Genomic DNA, 21,686 nt, shown 5'->3' on the forward strand with positions numbered 1-21,686 from the left:
GAGTAGAAGACCATGAGTTCAGTCTGGGGCATTTCAAAGGTGCTAAGAGGATACCGATATGCAGATTACATGTAGACTATAAGAAACCTCTCTAAACTAAAGCATTAAAAAAAAGTTGAAAATACATGTAAAATTGGGAATCATGGGCACAAAGTTAATGATTGTTAATGTGATCACGAAGAAAAGAAAGAGCAGAAGAGAAGAGAGGAGATGACAGGGGAATCAAGGTAGGAATATTGATTGAGGAGACTTTCAGGAGTTTTTGTAGTGGTAAGAGGAAGAAGAGCAGACAAAGAGAGGGAGTAGGAACAATCAAAGAGGCTAGAGAAACTCCTTGAGGATGAATTGTTGTACAAGTCCAGAGAAGAGAGACTTACAAGATTCTTTAGATTCTGCCAAACAGCTTTTCTCTGGCCAAGGATGGGACTTATGCCTCACCTTGGTCTTAAATAGTCTTGAGGTACTTCTCAGCAATGATCTCTTGCTTCCTTCCTCTCACAATCAAGGTAGTGGAATAAAATAACCAATTCTGGAATGTAGTAGAAATACACAGTCAATTTTCTGGCCCCTTCTTTGGAACCATAACTGTCCCCCTCCCCCCAGTTGTTCTGTTACTAACATTTGTGTGTCCTGGTGACAACGGGACTCTAGAGCAAGTGTAAGATATACGGTGGTGAGCAGAACACAGTATCCTGCCAAGGTTAGGGAAGGGGGGACTGGTAAAACATACACTGTGGACAGAATAGATGGAAAGCCATTGGATTATTAAAGGTAGTGACGTATCATTATCAAAGTTCTCAGAGTTCAGCATATTATTTGTAGACCAGTGACATAAGGAGAGTCTTTTAGACTCCTCCTAAGAATGGTCTTCCAAAGGCTCTCTGTTGATAGATAGCAGCTTCATAATTGGCTTTTGCCCTGCAATGCTTATTCTGGATTGGCCACCTAGAGTTCTGCTAGACAGTCGTTTACAAATAGTACAACAGTGGCAGGTGTAAGTGGGAAAAATTACCACGGGCACAACCCTTAGTTGTGGTGAAATGGGATGCTCTGATTTGGAGTATGGAGTGCACCATTGGAGCAGAACTTATCAACAGTCAACAGAGTGACCAGATATTTTGCTAGATAATGAATTTAACACTCTCAAATTCTGTCATCACGGCAGTTTTTTACCTGTATGTTGGGTGTTGTGGTTCTGTGGAGATCAGATTAGAGTCTCCAAAGAGCACCCTCCAGAAATGGTTCTGGTCCATGATTTGACATTGATAGAAGACCATAGAGTCAAAAAAATTGTTGAAAAAAAGAACATTGCCGAGTAAGATACAGTTGAAGAACTCAAAAAGGAAATAAAGTAGACCATTTCTATAAGCAGAGCAATGGCAAGAATTGTTTCATGGTTATAAGAATGAGGGCAAGCAAATAATAAAAAGAGTGGGTTAATATAATATCCCTAGTGTCAATTAGAAGATGGTAAAGGAGGCTCAAGTCCCTTGTTCTCCTAAATGTGTCATATGTTGAAATGTGTTATACCATTTACAGCAGGTCAGCAGCCCCCAACATTCCTAGAAGGCCTGCTGAAGACTTATGTGTGTATTTGATCCCAGACTTCAATGAGAGACGTTTAGGTCTCATCTAGGTCATCAAGCCATAAGTGGATAAACATTCATTCACTGGTATTTTGGACACCACAGGCAATGAGCTCCAAGCTGAGTTGCCTGTCAATAAAAACTTCAGGATTTAAAGGCTTTTGAAAGTCTATATTTCCGAGTCAGTGTAGGGCACATACTTCCAAAACATCATTTTGGTAGTTGTTCCTCTCATAGATATCAACATTTGGAAGTTAAACTCAGGGAGAAAAGATCACCGTTAACTGAAGTGCCAAAAGCTTTCAGTTTAGATAAAGGGCTAGCATGCGAGTGGGGCAGCCAGAGCTTTGCTGGGTAGGGATGTGCCTGTGGAAGAGCAGTTTGCGTTTAGGAACATCTTTATGCCTGTAGGAATAAACATGGGAAATGACATACGCCATTTTAATCCTAAACAGATACTTATAATTTATTTGATTCTGTTTTCACTCAGGATTGAGCATTAACATTTTTATTAGCAAAACTCACAAGTATCCCTCTTAAAACTCTTTTTTAAAAACCGTCCTTTGGCACTTCAGTTTATGGAAGCTGCTTGTAGGCGATGTTTTGATTAAGAGGTTTAATTATAGAGGATTGCTGTGATTTAAAAACCAGACGTCCCTTTCTGCACCTTACAGGGCTCTCATTAAATTTGAACAAGATGAAACCTTAAACCCCATGGCAAAGCACTCTGTGATTGTTTTCTTTTGTCATAACACTTCTCATTTAATTACGATGCTAATAATGGAAAGTTCCAACATGCTTGCTTAGAAACTGAAATAGGGAGTCAATATACATAGTTTTCAGCAAAAGGACCACTTCCTCAAAGGCATCAGAGGAATAGAGGGATATTTTATTATTTTATTGAGGCAGTGGCAATGAGATGGTGAACCTTAGAAACTTTGCAGTCCGACATTTTCAGGTGGTTTTAACGTATATTGAATTTGTGTGACCTTGGGTTAGTTACTTAAGTTATTTTATTTAATGAAATCTTGTTTCTAAAATGAAACAATAGTATCTACCTCATAAACTCACTGGGAGATTAAATCAGATGAATGAATATGAAATATTTATGAATAAAGACAGTTAACATTGTTAATTGTGTGCCAAGTCTTTTAAGTTTTTTTATGTATTAGCTCATGTATTCTTCACCACAACCTTATAACATGACCTCTTATTTATAAATATCTCCAATTTGCTGTTAAGAAATCTGAAGTGGTGGGTCTTTAAGCAACTTGCCCAAGACTAAACCAAAGCCAAACCTGTTGCTGTGGAGTTGATTCCAACTCATAGCGACTCTATAGGACAGAGTAGAACTGCCCCCTAGGGTTCTCAAGGAGGGCCTGGTGGATTTGAACTGCCCATCTTTTGGTTAGCAGCCGTAGCTCTTAATCACCACGACAGAGTTAGAACGTTGTAGCACTAGCTTTCAGACCCAGGCACGTGACTCCGGTCAGTGCTGTGCTCGTAACCACTGTGCCCCAGTGCACGGAAAGTGTTCATTGCCCAAGTAGCTTTCATTTTCATGACTGTTGGTAACATTTTGGCTCCCACAGACTTCCTATCCTCTTGCTGTAACTTTTTCTCATCTCAGTTTTTTAAAATTGTTTCTAACTGCACACTTGTTTTGCCTTCTCGTCTTAGCTTAATGAGGTTAACATTTACAAATGAGCATGCTTCATTTTTATGCATGGTTTCAATAATTCCTTTTGTTTAAACAATGGATTAGTGTGCCTTTTTCTCCCACTCTGGCAAATGCTGTTTATTATCTAGTTTTTCAAGTTTGCCAATCCAGTGGGTAAAAATGACATCCTGCTAAGAGTATTTTATTTTTCTTGGATTAGCCAGTTGAGAAACTTTTAATAAATCTGCTGTGTAGTGTTTGAATATTCCAGGTGAACTAACACTGGGCCAAATGAGAAAAAGACCTCCATATTCTGTAGTCCTGTTGTAAGAACTTGTTTCTTTTAGGTATAAAAATAAGAATGTCTTTCTCTTAGTATGTACTGTATCAGGAGCCAGACATTGTACTCTGAGCTTTATTTCTCATTTAATTCAAGCTTCTTCTTGGAGATATAAAAGTAGCTTCAACGTAGGATCCATATGCAGAGTTTGAATAACAAATATTTCATTAGAAAGGTAACACGTAAAAAGATTAGCTAGTGCTTTGTAATTATGATTTGCTTAATTACAGTAGCACATTTTCTTGTGCAAACAAAACACGATTTGGTTTGACCTGTCACAGGACTTTAAGTCTAGTCAGGAAATGGGTTCTGTCTATTACCAGAAGAATCATGTTTATACTTTCAAGTGAAAGAATTCCATTTTCTATGAAAGGATTTGGAGAAGTGACTTTATTTTGTCCTGGGAACGCTCTGTGGGTATCTGCACAGCAGTGAATCAGCAAGCATACTTGACAGGGTACATTTAGTCCTTTCCTAGTGGTACTTTTGTAATACATGTGCCCAAAGGATTACATATTGTTTATTAATATATTATATGTCATTTCCTCATTTCACTTGGCCAGAGCTTTGAAATGTAATTTTATCTGGAAAAAAAAAAATTGTGGTCTGTGAAAACATTTTTTCCAGCTGAGTTCCTAGGTCCAGTGATTCAATATTACCTGATAAAGACGATTGTTCATTTGACTTCATGCTTCCTTTCTCAAGCATGCCCGATTAGATTCAGCATGTGAAAAATCATAAAACAAACCATTTATATTTTCAAGTATAGAAAAGGTGTATCTAAAATTCTTAATGAGCCACGTGCTGCGTTAGTATTGCCTCATTTTACCTGGAGATTCTAGAGGACCAGAAAGCTCAGATGACTATTTAAGATTCAGTGTCCATTGAAATGTAAATCCAGAAGAGCCACAGAAACTCCTTTATATTTGGTAACATTTTGTAAGCATGAATCCAGGGAACAAAGAGGAAAAATTAGTCCCTGCATACTTTATAGATAGCTGTTGTTTTTGTTGTTAGTTGCCATGGAATCAATTGCAACTCATGGAGACCCTGTGTGTTATAGAGTAGAACTGCTCCATAGGTTTTTTTTTTTTTTTTACCCTATAATCTTGATGGAAGCAGATCGCCAGGCCTTTCTTCCATGATGCTGTTGGGTAGGTTTGAATCACCAAAATTTGGTTAGCAGACAAGCATAAAACATTTGCACCCCCTAGGGACTTTTACAGTTTCAAGAGGTAGCATCTGATTAGGAACTGATGGCACCAAAGGAAGAGGTCCAAGCTTCACTGAAGGCATTGGCAAAAAACAAGGCTCTAGGAATTTATCATTTGAGATGTTTGAACAAACAGATGCAGCGCTAGAGGTGCTCACTTGTCTATGCCAAGAAATTTGGAAGACAGCTACCTAGCCAACCAACTAGAAGAGATCCCTATTTATGCCTATTTCCAAGAAAGGTGATGCAATTGAATGCGGAAATTATCAAACAATGTCATTGATATCACATGCAAGTAAAATTTTGCTGAAGATCATTCAACAGCAGCTGCAGCAGTATATCAACAGGGAACTGCCAGAAATTCTGGCTGGATTCAGAAGAGGATGTGGAACCAGGGATATCATTGCTGATATCAGATGGATCCTGGCTGAAGGCAAAGAATGCCAGAAACATGTTTCCATATGTTTTATTGACTATGCAAAGGTGTTTCACTGTGTGGATCATAACAGATTATGGATAACACTGCAAAGAATGGGAATTCCAGAATGCTTAATTGTGCTCATGAGGAACCTGTACATGGATCAAGAGGCAGTCATTCAAACAGAACAAGGGGGTGCTGCATGGCTTAAAGTCAGTTAAGGTGTGTGTTAGGGTTGTATTCTTTCACCATACCTATTTAATCTATCCGCTGAGCAAATAATCCGAGAAGCTGGACTATATGAAGGAGAACGGGGCATCAGGATTGGAGGAAGACTCATTAACAACCTGTGTTATGCAGATGACACAACCTTGCTTGCTGAAAGTGAAGAGGACTTGAAGCACTTACTGATGAAGACCAAAGACCACAGCCTTCAGTATGGATTACACCTCAACATAGAGAAAACAAAAATCCTCAAAACTGGAACCAGTAAGCAACATCATGATAAATGGAGAAAATATTGAAGTTGTCAAGGATTTCATTTTACTTGGATCCACAATCAACAACCATGGAAGCAGCAGTCGGGAAATCAAAAGACACATTGCATTGGGCAAATCTGCTACAAAAAATCTCTTTAAAGTGTTAAAAAGCAAGGATGTTACCTTGAAGACTAAGGTGCATCTGACTCAAGCCATGGTGTTTTCAGTTGCCTCATATACATGTGAAAGCTGGATGATGACTAAAGAAGACCGAAAAAAGATTGATGCCTTTGAATTGTGGTATTGATGAAGGATATTGAATATACCATGGACTGCCAAAGGAACAAACAAATCTGTTTTGGAGGAAGTACAACCAGAATGCTCCTTAGAGGCAAGGATGGCAAGATTACATCTCACATGCTTTGGGCATGTTGTCAGGAGGGACCAGACCCTGGAGAAGGACATCATGCTTGGTAGAGGGTCAATGAAAAAGTGGAAGACCTCAACAAGATGGATTGACACAGTGGCTGCAACAATGGGCTCAAGCATAATGATTGTGAGGATGGCTCAAGACCAGGCAGTGTTTTGTTCTATTGTACATAGGGTCATTATGAGTCAGATCCGACTCCACAGCACCTAACAACAACAGGGATTTTTACATATAGCTAACCTATTTTATTTGTCAATTGAGTGTAATATCTTTTACAGTAAAATTATTTATTATGTAACTTAAAATTGGCTACAATTATAATTAATCATTGTGTCTACAATAAACATTTAATAATTTGTGTATGTTTATTTGGTTCACTGCATGGTTTTCAATCTGAAATTTTTTAATATCTATTTCAAAGTCAATATTTTGTATTTATTATTAAATCTAGTAAATATTTATTGAGCATTTACTAAGTGCCTGGTGATATTCTCAGAAAATGGAATACAATCTATCAAATAAAACAAAGATCCCTGTCCTAGGGGCACTTACATTGTAGAGAGGAGGACAGACGTGAAAACAGTAAGCATAATAAAAAAGTGAATTATGCTGTTGTTGTTGTTAGGTGGCGTTGAGTTGGTTCTGACTCATAGCGACCCTGTGTACAACAGAACAAAACAATACATGGTTTGATATCTGGACTGCTGCTTCCATGGGCATTGATTATGGATCCAAGTAAAATGAAATCCTTGACAATTTCTGTCTTTTCTCAGTTTATCATGATGTTGCTTATTGGTCCAGAGCTTTATCTCCTTAGCTAAGGCTATTTGTTTAATCCTTAAATATAATTTATATGAGAAACCCAGGAAAAACCCTTCATTTTCTCCCTTTAATTAAAAATTTTTAGAGAAAAGAGATGGGAGGTTAGGGATAACTCGTGTTTACACATGAGTATTATTTTTGTTTATTCTTAATTTATCTTGTATTGAATAACATTAGAACTCATAGATTTTTATATATTCAGTGTGTTTCAATCAATTTCTATTTTTATTCATTATAATATGTAAATTGTTCTCTTTTTGGCCTGTAGGAGCCCTTTCAAATGATCCAATGTTCTTTTCACATCATTAGTCTTTGATGGCTTTCTAGCACCATAAGATGTCTCACATTCATTTTGTTCCCTACTTTCAAACTAAGAGATTGGCAGTTCTAATCTACCAGCTGTTCCTTAGAAACTCGATGGAGCAGTTCCACCCTGTCCTATAGGGTTGCTATGATTTGGAATCAGCAAGATGGCACACAACAACAACTCTCAAACTTGAATTACCATTTCTTCAAGGTGCCCTGATTTTGTTTAGTGAGAAGTGTATACATTTTGAAAGTAGGGCCAAAGTATTTCCCCACAGAATTTGAAACTGGTCTATGAGAAATAGAGAGTCAACTATGACTCCATGGTTTTTGGCTTGAGCAACTGGAATAATGGGTTTGCCATCAACTGAAAAGTGAAAGTATGCAGTTGAAGGGAGAGAAGTATAAGAGTTCAGCTTCAGAAGTACTGATTTTGAGATTTAATTAGACTTTTAAATAAAGATGTTTAGGAAGCAATTGGATATAAATTAAGTAGACATCATTAAAAAAAAAAAAAAAAATTTTTTTTTTTTTTTTTTTTTTTTTTTATTACACACACCATAATTAAAGCTGTAAGACTGGATGGGCTCCCCAGGTGATTGAGTGTAAATAGAAAAAAGACCAAGAGCTAAGAACCAAAGTTGGGAAATCTACGAGAAGAAAGGAACAAGCAAATTTGTATATCTTATTAGCACTCTCAAGCAACATGCCAAGAAAATACTTTTCTATATTTTGAGATTCAAGATAATATTCCATAATTTAATATTTAATATTAATGTTACCCATCTTCTGTTCCAGGTGAAGGACTTTCAGAAAGAACTGTAGAAATCATTCTTTCAGTCACTTTGTGTATCCTTTCAATAATTCTTCTTGGAACAGCAATTTTTGCATTTGCCAGGTAAGAATTATTTGTGCTCACATTTCTAGAAGGCTTTATGGGCATTATACCAGTCAGGGTCCAATCAGGAGACAGAAACCACACAGTTATTGAATGTGGAAAATTGAATGTAAAAAAATTGTTAACTAGTAGAAATGGTTGACTACTGAAGAAGGTGAAAGAACTTTAAGGGATTGAGAAGTAGGAAGTGAAACAAAGCAGCTACCCGCCCCGCCCAGGCTGAGAGAGAGAGAGAGGTTAATAAAAGACAATAAATAATAAGAAGAATCCTACCCCCAAGTCTGACATGGAATGACCATTACAGGAAAACACAACCTACCGGTAGGTGAGGAAATGTAACAGAGAGCTGGGGATAGAAAGGTCGATGGTTTGAACCCACCATCCGCCCTGTGAGAGAAAAGACCTGACAATCTGCTCCTATAAAGATTATAGCCTAGGAAACCCTTTGGAGCAGTTCTACTCTGTCCTGTAGGATCACTAGGAGTCACAGTTGACTCCATGGCCCACAACAACAGCAAAGGAGGGTGTAGGCAGCCTGGAATTGGTATTTAGAAACAGCCCACCCTTGCTGGATAGTGTGAGTGGGCTGTTGTTGCTTGGAATCATACCAGTATGGAGAACATGCACTTAAGAGGCAACTAGAGCTCATCCACGTGGCATGCTGTGCTGCCATAATGAATAATATGGAATCTAGAAGGGATTCTTGCCCTGTCCCTATTGTCTAGCAGGGTCACTCTACCCATTACCCATTGCCATCAAGTCGATTCTGCCTCATAGCGACCCTATAGGACAGAGTAGAACTGCCCCACAGAGTTTCCAAGGAGTGGACAGTTTGGATTTGAACTCACAACTTTTATGGTTAGCAGCAGAGCTCTTAACCACTGCGCTGCCAGGGCTCCATAGGTCACTGTAGTGCCCTCTGTTGATGAAGCTTCACATTCGGCCACATGACAAAGGGGAAGTGTTATAGGATCAAGTTTTAGTGTCACAAAATTGGGCAAAGAAGGGTGAATTTGGAGCTGAGAGACAATAAAATGATAACCAAAAGCAGAGCTGCTAGATCTACATTTTTTGAATACTTTATAGCTCTGGTAGTTTTAACTTAAAATATTTTAATCAGATTAAAATTTTAATGTTTAGATAGTTTTATGCTAAGGACAGCACTTTAAAATTGTCCAATTTACTTTCTATGGTGGGTCCCCTTCTCATATTTAGTTTACCAACGTGTCTGTATTAAGTTTTGCAAGTTTATTTTCAAATCCTCGGTATCAGCCCCTTGATTCTTCTGTTGTTTATAGGACCTTGGGGGAAATACTTGTTATGACCCAAAAATGTGGTTTCACAAGGTAGATTGCCAAGTTAAAGGAACCTTACATTTGTAAAAGTAACCATTTTACTAATTTCCTAAATAACTCCAGACTGTGTTTTTATTTTTTTAATTTATATTGTGCTTTAAGTGAAAGTTTACAAATCAAGTTGGACTCTCATATAAAAATTTACAAACACCTTGCTACTCCTAATTCCTCTCCCCCTAATGAGACAGCATACTGTTTCCCTCTATTCTCTCTTTTCGTGTCCATTCAGCTAGCTTCGGACCCTCTCTATCCTCTCGTCTCCCCGTTCTATTTTTATTTTAACTGAAGAATGTTGTCCTGTATTCTGAATGCAGTGTATCATCTGTATCATCTTTAATCTCTTAAATCATCATTTCCATGTTTAATTTGAAAGGCTTTCAGAAAATATATCCTCCTTATACTAAACACTATTCTCAGATTCAGCCAGAAAATAAGCGAACGTCATTATTCTAGGCACTTTAAAAGATTTGTTGTTGTGTAAGATAAAGGCCTTGTCCCTATGGGGCATGCATCAGCCATATTCATATTGTTTCCCTGCTCTAAAATCTTCTCTGACTTGTCAGAACTCCATATGTGGGCAAGAAATGTTCTCCCTCATTCCCCACAACTTTCCAATACACTTCTCTCCAGCCAAACAAGGCTATTCTCTGTCACCTGAATATTCCTTAGGCAACTTTATGCAAATTTGCTTTTGTCCAGTTGACTTGAAATGTGCTTTCTCCTCCTAAAAGATCGAAATCAAATTTCACTTCTTTACTTCTTCTAAATACTAATCCACCACTCTTCTGTCCTTGTGTCATACTGTAGTGGCTTGCATGTTGTTGTGATGCAGGAAGTTATACCACTGGTATATCAAATACCAGCAGGGTCATCCATGGTGGGCGGGTTTCAGCAGAACTTCCAGAATAAGACAGACTGGAAAGAAGGACCCAGCAATCTACTTCTGAAAAAAACTGGCCAGTGAAAACCTTATAAATAACAGCAGAACATTGTCTGATATAGTATGGAAGATGAGCCCCTCAAGTTGGAAGGCACTCAAAATACAACTGGGGAAGAGCTTCCTTCTCAAAGCAGCGTCAATCTTAATGATCGGGATGGAGGCAGGCTTTCGGGATCTTTGTTGGCTGATGTGGCACAACTTAAATTTAGAAGAAATAGCTGCAAACATCCATTCATAATCAGAACATGGAATGTACAAAGTATGAAACTAGGAAAATTGGAAGTTGTCAAAAATGAAATGATATGTTTTAAGATCAATATCCTAAGCACTAGTGAGCTGAAATGGACTGGTATTGGCCATTTTGAATCAGACAATCATATTCCCTACTATGCAGGGAATGACAAATTGAAGAGGAACTGTGTCCCACTCATTGTTAAAAAGAACATTTCAAGATCTACCCTGAAGTACAGTGGTGTCAGCGGTAGGATAATATCCATATGCCTACAAGGAAGACCAGTTAATATGACTGTTTTTCAAATATACACACCAATGATGAATGCCAAAGATGAAGAAATCAAAGATTTTTACCAACTTCTCCTGTCTGAAATTGATTAAACATGCAATCAAGATGCATTGATAATTACTGGTGATTGGAATGCAAAAGTTGGAAACAAAATAAGGATCAGAAGTTGGAAAATATGGCCTTGCTGATAGAAATGACGCTAGAGATCCAGTGATAGAATTTTGCAAAACCAACAACCTATTCATGAGAAATACCCTTTTTCATCAGTATAAGCAGCGACTATATGCATGGACCTTGTTGGCTGAAATACACAGGAATCAAATCGACTACATCTCTGGAAAGAGATGATGGAGAAGCTGGATATCATCAGTCAGAACAAGGCCAGAGGCCAACTGCCAAACAGACCATCAGTTACTCATATGCAAGTTCAAGTTGAAGCTGAAGAAAATTAAAAGTCAACGAGAGCCAAAGTACAACCTTGAGTATAACACACCTGAACTTAGAGATCACCTCAAGAATAGATTTCATGCATTGGGCACTAATGACCAAAGACCAGACGAGTTGTGGATGACATGAAGGACATCATACTTGAAGAAATCAAAAGGTCATTAAAAAGACATAAAAAAAAGACCAAAATGGATATCAGAAGAGACTCAGAAACTTACTCTTGAATGTAAAGTGAAAGACAGAAAAGATGAAATAAAAGAGCTGAACAGAAGATTTCAGAGGGCAGTTCAAGAAGAGAAAGTATTACAATGAAATGTGCAAAAACGTGGAGTTAGAAAACCAAAAGGGAAGAATACGCTCAGTATTTTTCAAATTGAAAGAACTGAAGGCAAAATTCAAGCTTGAAGTGGCAATACTGAAGGATTCTATGGGCAAAAAATTCAATGACACAGGAAACTTCAAAATCTTCAAAAGAAGATGGAAGGAATACACAGAGCCACTGCAAGAAAAAGAATTGACCAATGTTCAACCATTTCAGAAGGTAGCATATGAATAAGAACTGATGCTACTGAAGGAATAATTTTAAGCTGCACTAAAAAAAAAAAAAGTTGCCTTCAAGTAGATTGCAATTCATAGCAACCCTATAGGACAGAGTAGAACTGCCTTATAGGGTTTCCAAAGAACAGCTGGTGGATTTGAACTGCTGATCTTTTGATTAGCAGCCAAACTCTTAACCACTGTCCTACCAGGGCTTCCTATGAGACAGAATTGACTCAACAGCAACGGGTGTTTAAGCTGCACTGAAAGCATTGGCATAAACAAGCCTGCAGGAATTGAGGAAATATCAATTGAGATGTTTCAACAAACAGATGCAATGCTGGAAGCACTCACTCATCTGTGCCAAGAAATTTGGAAGACAGCTATCTGGCCAACCAAATGGAAGAGGTCCATATTCATGCCTGTTCCAAAGAAAGGTGATTCAACAGAATGCGGAAATTATGGACCTATATCATTACTGGAACCTATGCCACCAGTATTCAGATACCAGCAGGGTCACCCATAGGGGACAGGTTTCAGCTGAGCTTCCAGGCTAAGACAGGCTAGGAAGAAGGACCTGGCAGCCTACTTCTTAAAAGCATTAGCCAGTGAAAACCTTATGAATAGCAGCAGAACATTGTCTGATATAGTGCTGGAAGATGAGCCCCCCAGGTTGGAAGGCACTCAAAAGATGACTGGGGAAGAGCTCCCTCCTTAAAGTAGAGTTGACTTTAATGATGTGGATGAACTAAAGCTTTTGGGACCTTCATTCACTGATGTGGCACGACTCAAAATGAGAAGAAACAGCTGCAAACAGCCACTAATAATTGGAACCTGGAATATACGAAGTATGAATCTAGGAAAATTGGAAATTGTCAAAAATGAAATGGAATGCATAAACATCAATATCCTAGGCATTAGTGAGCTGAAATGGACTGGTATTGGCCATTTCGAATCAGACGATCATATAGTCTACTATGCTGGGAATGACAACTTGAAGAGGAATGGTGTTGCATTCATCATAAAAAAGAACGTTTCAAGATCTATCCTGAAGTACAACACTGTCAGTGATAGGATAATATCCATACGCCTACAAGGAAGACCAGTTAATACGACTATTATTCAAATTTATAACCAACCACTAGGGCCAAATACAAAGAAATAGAAGATTTTTATCAGCTGTTGCAGCCTGAAATTGATCGAACATGCAATCAAGATGCATTAATAATTACTGGCGATTGTACTGTGAAAGTTGGAAAGAAAGAAAAAGGATCAGTACTTGGAAAATATGGCCTTGGTGATAAAAACAATGCCGGAGATCAAATGATAGAATTTTGCAAGACCAATGACTTCTTCATTGCAAATACCTTCTTTCACCAAAATAAACAGTGACTATACACGTGGACCTCACCAGATGGAACACAGAGAAATCAAATTGACTACATCTGTGGAAAGAGACGATGGAAAAGCTCGATATCATCAGTCAGAACAAAGCCAGGGGCCGACTGCGGAACAGTCCATCAATTGCTCATATGCAAGTTCAAGCTGAAACTGAAGAAAATCAGAGCAAGTCCATGAGAGCCAAAATATGACCTTGAGTACATCCCACCTGAATTTAGAGACCATCTGAAGAATAGATCTGACACATTGAACACCAGTGACCGAAGACCAGACAAGTTGAAGAATGACATCAAGGACATCATACATGAAGAAAGCAAGAGGTCATTGAAAAGACAGGGAAAGAAAGAAAAGACCAGGATGGATGTGAGAGGAGAGTCTGAAACTTGCTCTTGAACATCGAGCTTCTAAAGCAAAAGGAAGAATTGATGAAGTAAAAGAACTGAACGGAAGATTTCAAAGGGCATCTTGAGAAGACAAAGTATTATAATGACATGCACAAAGAGCTAGAGATGGAAAACCAAAAGGGAAGAACACACTTGGTGTTTCTCAAACTGAAAGAACTGAAGAAAAAATTCAAGCCTCGAGTTGCAATAGTGAAAGATTCCATGGGGAAAATATTAAATGAATATTCCAAAAGAAGAAGGAAGGAATACACAGAGTCATTATACCAAAAAGAATTAGTCGATGTTCAACAATTTCAAGAGATGGGATATGATCAGGAACCAATGGTACTGAAGGAAGAAGTCCAAGCTGCCCTGAAGGCATTGGCGAAAGACAAGGCTCCAGGGATTGATGGAATAGCAATCGAGATGTTTCAACAAACATGCAGCACTGGAGGTGCTCACTCGTCTATGCCAAGAAATATGGAAGACAACTTCCTGGCCAGCTGACTGGAAGAGATTCATATTTATGCCTATTTCCAAGAAAGGTGATCCAACCGAATGTGGAAATTATAGAACAATATCATTAATATCACACGCAAGCAAAATTTTGCTGAAGATCATTCAAAAACGGCTGCAGCAGTGTATCGACAGGAAACTGCCAGAAATTCAGGCCTGTTTCAGAAGAGGATGTGGAACCAGGGATATTGCTGATGTCAAATGGATCCTGGCTGAATGCAGAGAATACCAGAAGGATGTTTACCTTTGCTTCATTGACTATGCAAAGGCATTTGACTGTGGATCATAACAAATTATGGATAACATTGGGAAGAATGGGAATTCCAGAACACTTAATTGTGCTCATGAGGAACCTTTACATAGATCAAGAGGCAGTCGTTCAGACAGAACAAGGGGATACTGATGGGTTTAAAGTCAGGAAAGGTGTGCGTCAGGGTTGTATTCTTTTCCCTTTTTTTATTCAATCTGTATGCTGAACAAATACTATGAGAAACTGGACTATATGAAGAAGAATGGGGCATCAAGATTGGAGAAAGACTCATTAACAACCTGCATTATGCAGATGACACAACCTCGCTTGCTGAAAGTGAAGAGGACTTGAAGCACTTACTAATGAAGATCAAAGACCACAGGCTTCAGTATGAATTGCACCTCAAAACAAAGGGAACAAAAATCTTCACAACTCGACCAATGAGCAACATCTTGATAAACGGAGAAAAGGCTGAAGTTGTCCAGGATTTCATTTTACTTGGATCCACAATCAACAGCCATGGAAGCAGCAGTCAAGAAATCAAATGACACATCGCATTAGGTGAATCTGCTGCAAAGGACCTCTTTAAAGTGTTGAAGAGCAAAGACGTCACCTTGAAGACTAAGGTGCGCCTGACCCAAGCCATGGTATTTTCAATTGCATCATATGCATGTGAAAGCTGTACAATGAATAAGGAAGACCGAAGAAGTACTGACGCCTTTGAATTGTGGTGTTGGCAAAGAATGTTGAATACCATAGATGGCCAAAAGAATGAACAAATCTGTCTAGAAGAAGTACAACCAGAATGCTTCTTAGAAGCAAGGATGGTGAGACTGCATCTTACATACTTTGGACATGTTGTCAGGAGGGATCAGTCTCTGGAGAAGGACATCGTGCTTGGCAGAGTACAGGGTCAGTAGAAAAGAGGAAGACCCTCGACAAGGTGGATTGACATAGTGGCTGCAACAGTGAGTTCAAGCATAACGATTGTAAGGATGGCTCAGGGCTGGGCAGTGTTTCATTCAGTTATGCATAGGGTCGCTGTGAGTCAGAACCAACTCTATGGCACCTAACAACAACAATATCATTAATACCACATGCAAGTAAAATTATGCTGAAGATAATTTAAAAACAACTGCAGCATTACATTGATAAGGAACTGCCAGAAATTCAAGCTGGATTCAGAAGAGGATGGGGAATGAAGGATATCATTGCTAATATCAGATGGATCCTGGCTGAAAGCAGAGAATACCATGAAAATGTTTACCTTTGCTTTATTGACTATGGAAAACCATTCGTCTGTGTGGATCATAACAATTTATGGATAACATTGCAAACAATGGGAATTCCAGAACACTTAATTGTGTTCATGTGGAACCTGTACATAGACCAAGAGACAGTCATTCAAACAGAATAATAGGATACTGCTTGATTTAAAATCAGGAAAGATATGTGTCGAGATTGTATCCTTTCACCGTACTTATTTAATCTGTATACTGAGGAAATAATCCCAGAGGTTGTCTACATGAAGAAGAACACAACATCAGAATTGGAGGAAGGTAGTTAACAACCTGCAATATGCATATGACACAACCTTGTTTGCTGAAAGCAAAGCAGCCTTGAAGCACTTACTGATGAAGATCAAAGACTACAGCGTTCCGTATGGATTACACCTCAATATAAAGAAAACAAAAATACAACTGGATCAATAAAATATCGAAGTTGTCAAGGATTTCATTTTGCTCGCACCCACAGTCAACACCCATAAAAGTAGCAGTCATAAAGTCAAATAACGTATTGCGTTGGGCAATCTGCTGCAAAATACCTCTTTAAGGTGTTAAGAAACAAAGATGTCATCTTGAGGACTAAGGTGCCCCTAACTCAAGCCATGGTATTTTTAATCCTCTCATATGCGTGCGAAAGCTGGACAGTGAATAAGGAAGACTGAAGAAGAATTATGCATATGACTTATGGTGTTGAATAATACTGAATATACCATGGAATGCCAGAGAAACAAAGAAATCTGTCTTGAAAGAAGTACAGCCAGAATGCTCCTTAGAATTGAGAATGGCAAGACTTTGTCTCACATACTTTGGACATGCTATCAGGAGGGATCAGTCCCTGGAGAAGGACATCATGCTTGGTAAAGTAGAAGGTCATAGAAAAAGAGGAAGCCCCTCGATGAGATGCATTGACACTGGCTACAACAATGGGTTCAAGCATAACAACGATTATGAGAATGGCACAGGACCACCAGGTAGTGTTTCATTCTGTGGTACATAGGGTCACTATTAGTCAGAAGTGACTTGATGGCTCCTAACAACAACAACAACAAATACTAAGAGTTGTAACTACTTATAGAATTTATTTTGTAAATTGGATACTGTCTTGTGAGTCGTAAATTGAATCTTTTTTCTCCTTTTATGATATTTCTACATTTAGGTCCTGCCTCTTATCTATATAGTAATATCCTTGGGAGACCACATTTTATACTTTTTATGTCCTCCTCAATACCTAACTTACAAGAAATAGTAAATATTTGAAATATGAAAGAATAAATATCAGTTTTTAATATACTGTATGATGTCATAGTGAAATAAGCATGTAAAGTCTTCAAATAAAAATACTTTGATTTGACTTTCCGCTCTATTTTTTGCTAGTCTTGTGACTCTTAGTTTGAAGCTGAGTTTTCTGATTGTAGATAAAGATAATATCACATATATCAAAATATTGTTATAAAAATTCAATGAGACAATTTAAAAGCATTTTTATATGTTTTCATGTATGTAGAAATGTTTCATTTATGTAAAAACAATGAAGCATTATTTTTTAGCATTGATGTTGGTAGCACTGAGCTATTTCCGTTACGGCATACTTCCCTTTCATGACAATCCGTGAGACTGCCAGAAACAAGCTCATAGCATCAGTCTATATTGCTGTATAGTTTAAATGTGTCAGTGAGTCAGGCTTTGATCAACTAATTTTCATAAAATCCGTAACCTCAACCAAATAACATGTAAGAAATGTAGAACAGGCTCTATGGAATCAAAGCAGGAAAAATAATTGGGTAGCTATAAATTTGCGACATATTCAGAGAAGTGAATCCAACAAAGATTATTTAACTGAATTTGCAACACATTCAGAAAAGTGAACCCAACAAAAATTATTTAACTAAATGTCTTTAGTTAAAAGAGAAAGAAAGAGGGAAGGAAGGGAGGGGGGGAAGGAGGAAGGGAAGAAGGAAGGGAAATACTAAATGTAATTTCATACGCTTTCTATGACATTGCCTTCTTGGGTTTACCACCCTTGTTTTAGGATTCGACAGAAGCAGAAAGAAGGTGGCACATACTCTCCTCGGGATGCAGAAATTATCGACACTAAATTCAAGCTGGATCAGTTCATCACGGTGGCAGACCTGGAACTGAAGGACGAGAGAATAACACGGTGAGCACAGTCCCCTGGTCCAGCACTGGTCCAGAGAGACAGAAGCCATGACCCTATTCTGACCTATGCTTGTTGAAGTGTTTGCGGGTCTCCTATTTACACAGGTCACAGAGATCTTCTTTCAAAGGGTGACCTCCGTCTTCTACACACTTCTCACTGGTATTCAGAGAATCACTTAATCTTCTCAGTATTTCAAGTTCAACATAAGCCTCACACTATAATGTTCAATAAAGCTTTTATTTCTGAGACAAGTATTTTTACACATTAATTTTTTGAACTGTTTAATAATTTTTCCATACGGTAGTGTTTTTACATCAAACTATCCAGAAGTGTCTACACATTTATTGCAGGTTTAAATAAATTAAATTTATAACTACTTGATAGTAATTGTTGATACCATTTTCACAAAATACTTTCTTATAGCTCCTTGTTTCAGTATAAAATGATATAAAAAGTCCAGATTATGCATTGACATCTTCATTTGTTTTAAATGCCTAATATTTAAAAATTAAATACAAAGGAAAATTTACCTTCAGGAGGAAAAGTAGAAAGACGCAAACTGAATATGTGTGTCATTAGTATGTATTGGAAATGGTAAAGTGCTCAATTTTAAAGAATAAATAATCCTAAATCTTTTTAAAACATTGTAAATTATTCAGAATATTGGAACTTCATTTAAACTCCTATTTTAAACTCCTGTCTATTAAGATGGAAACCACAGTTAAGAGCTTTGGCTGCTAACCAAAAGGTCAGCAGTTCGAATCCACCAGGCACTCCTTGGAAACCCTATGGGGCAGTTCTACTGTGTCCTGTAGGGTCACTGTGAGTCAGAATCACTCGACAGCAGCGAGTTTGTTTTTTTTTGGCTATCTATTGAGATACTTCACCCAGTGCTTAATGAAAACTATCATCAGTCTATCTTAAAAATTTTAGATTCTTATGATTTCTAGTTTATGATGTTTATAAGCACAACACAATTGTTTCAAATTGCTTGCAGCGCAGCTCTGTTGACCTTTTAAAAATTATTTTTAATTTTTAAAAATATATGGTGTCAAAGGACTTGGATTTAAAAAGGAATTAGACATTTGTAATTGTCATTTACCTAAGCTGGTCTTTACTGAATAGATTAGCTTTGCAAGTGTATTTCCACTATGTCTAAAAGTATCCAATACCTGCTGTGGTAGGAAGTGTCATCTGATAAGGAGGGTCCTTCTAAATGCTACAAAATGAAAATGAATCAGTGTCATCATTAAATTGCAAGGAAATTTGGTTTGTTGTGTATGAAAACTTATTTTCTTTAACATTTAGATGTTTATCTTTGTTCGTATTCTAATATAGGCTGTTCCCATCCACAAATGGATAGTGTTCCAAAGGTACATGTCTTAGATGATTAAATATTACCCATAAATATTACATAGTTTTCCCCATAAGAAATGTTATCTATAAAAGGTCAATTAATTCCCAGGATAACACACCAAAGTCAAGTTAAAGATACTGTAGGTACGTTAGCACATAACTAGTACAAGCCTGTGTTTTCAGTCCTACAAGGATCATTCTGCAGAGTGAAAGGAAGTGTTTCTTCTCCTTCCCCCTCTGTGAGTCAAGTAAATTTCAGTAGTACCATCCCAGCTCCCTTTCTGCAGTCCTTCATCAACACCTTGTACCCCCTCTACAGGCCCGGGATCCTAGCCCTTTGCTTTATAAGGAATCAAACTTAAAACCTCTCAGTGCAATTAATTTTAGCTCTTTGGACAATTTGGTTTTGTCTGTTCATACCAAAAAGAAGAATACATAACACTTTTGGAATATTGTCATTTTTTTTTTAAAGAATATTTACTCCCTCCACCCTCCCACCTCCTCCCACCCCCCCACACAAAGCCCTTAATATGTAGATCTTTGGGAGATATAACACAATAAAGTAAAAAAAAAAAAAAAAAGTATAGGGGAAAGCAGTCTTTATGAAGGAGGCTACTAAGCAGGCCAGCCTATAAAGACACTGTGGTGAGGTCAGATCCTCTTAAGCTCTGTCTGTGTTCACAGTTTACCCCTCCTCCCCTTCGGAGCATAGCTATTAGCGAGACACTGTAAGTATTTTTTACAGTGACTGCCATGGCAGCTGCAGAGAAGTTTCAGATAATGGAAAAGCTGGGCAAAGTATATACAAATTGTTTATAGATGAGGTATTTATAATTCAGGGACTGCCTTATTTAACCTTGACTCCTCAGTATTTATTTCCCTACTTCCATGTTTACTTATTTATATATTGCTTTATTTGCACAAGGATATAGACGTGTCTTTCAAATATTTATATATATATATTTATTTTTGCACAAAGTGGTATATATTACCTATAATAATAGCAAAATTGGAAACTTTAGTTTCCATGCTTTTTACTTTCTCTTTTGTTAATACTCTGGTATTCATGGCTGTAAACATACTTGTTTGCAATTCCAATGGCATATAATAATTTGTTTTGCTGAATTTATTATAGAAATTCATTAAAATAACAAATTGAGTAGCTTAAGTATTAACTCTTCACTATGGAGATCTATTTTCAACATTACTATTTATTCAAGATTTTTCATGTTGAGAAAGTCACTAATATACTAGACACTAAGACTAGAAAAAAATAGTAACTAACAGTTCTGTAGTTCGCTGTGTGCACAGGGGCTGTCCTTCAGGGGACATTGACAGTCTTCACCTGTCTTTGAGGTGCTGGAAGAGCTAAACCCATTCAAAACCAAACAGGCCTGATGAAAGAGAACCCTAAAGACAGGTGGTAGATTCTGGAAGTGAAGAAAACCAGAGAGTTTATGTCATCTTCCTAAGTTTTTGGGTAACTTACATCTATGTCTTTTTTATCTTCAGGAAAGAATTTAGATAATTTCCTTTATATCCACCATCTGACATAAACTCTTCCTAATGGAGGCTTAGGGAGCCCTGGTGGCACAGTGGTTAAGCGCTTGGCTGCTTACCTAAAGGTCAGCAGTTCAAAACCAACAGCTGCTCTGCCGGAGAAAGATGTGGCAATCTGCTTCTGTAAAGATTACAGTCTTGGAAACTCTATGAGGAGTTCTACTCTGTCCTATGGGGTCGCTATGAGTCAGAATCGACTCAACAGCAGAGGGTTTAATCCAGGCTTAGGCATGTCCTTTTCCTTTCAACCTAACTGCTTTATTCTTGCTAAATTGAGCTTGAAATTTTCCTTCAGTGCTGTATGTCTTCACATTTCTGTTAAAAATGATAAAAGAAGAATATTTAATCAATAATTAACCCTATATGGTAAGAACTCATATCCTCATTTTACAGATGAGAAAGCTGATGCTTGGAGAGATTAAGTAACTGTCCAAGCTCATGCAGTTAGTAAGCAGGAGAGCAAGATACTAGCCCAGGTCTGTTTGATTCCGACGTACAAAATACACCTATTTGTGTATGTTTGTGCATGCTACGTAAAATAATGAAAATCATCTAAAGCAGACTAGAAGCCACGGTACCCATCTCCAGCAGCATTTTTTATGCTGATGATAATTCTAAAGAAAGGACAGCTTTTCTGATTTATTCTTTAGCCATGTGGGGGAAAGAAGTAAGAGTATTTTAGTGTCAGTACAAACTTATAGAAACTAGAAAACCTTTAGCAGTGCAATTCTTATTGTAGCTTTAATAAGGATACATAACCTTATAACTGTGCACGAAATCCTTTGTAAAACAGTATGCCTTTTAATTGCTATTAATTCTTTG

At 37.7% G+C, this 21,686-nt stretch overlaps 1 protein-coding gene across 1 annotated transcript in view; it reads left to right on the forward strand.

Moving 5' to 3' along the window:
• PTPRQ (protein tyrosine phosphatase receptor type Q) overlaps nucleotides 1–21,686 on the forward strand; it is a 253,498-nt gene that overhangs the window by 189,888 nt on the left and 41,924 nt on the right. Inside the window, 2 exon segments of the mRNA XM_049881583.1 lie at nucleotides 8,053–8,152; nucleotides 17,820–17,948. Coding sequence (XP_049737540.1) covers nucleotides 8,053–8,152; nucleotides 17,820–17,948 — 229 coding nt within the window.

Source organism: Elephas maximus, chromosome 4 (genome assembly GCF_024166365.1).
Source record: "Elephas maximus indicus isolate mEleMax1 chromosome 4, mEleMax1 primary haplotype, whole genome shotgun sequence".
In the NCBI taxonomy this organism is placed as follows: domain Eukaryota; kingdom Metazoa; phylum Chordata; class Mammalia; order Proboscidea; family Elephantidae; genus Elephas; species Elephas maximus.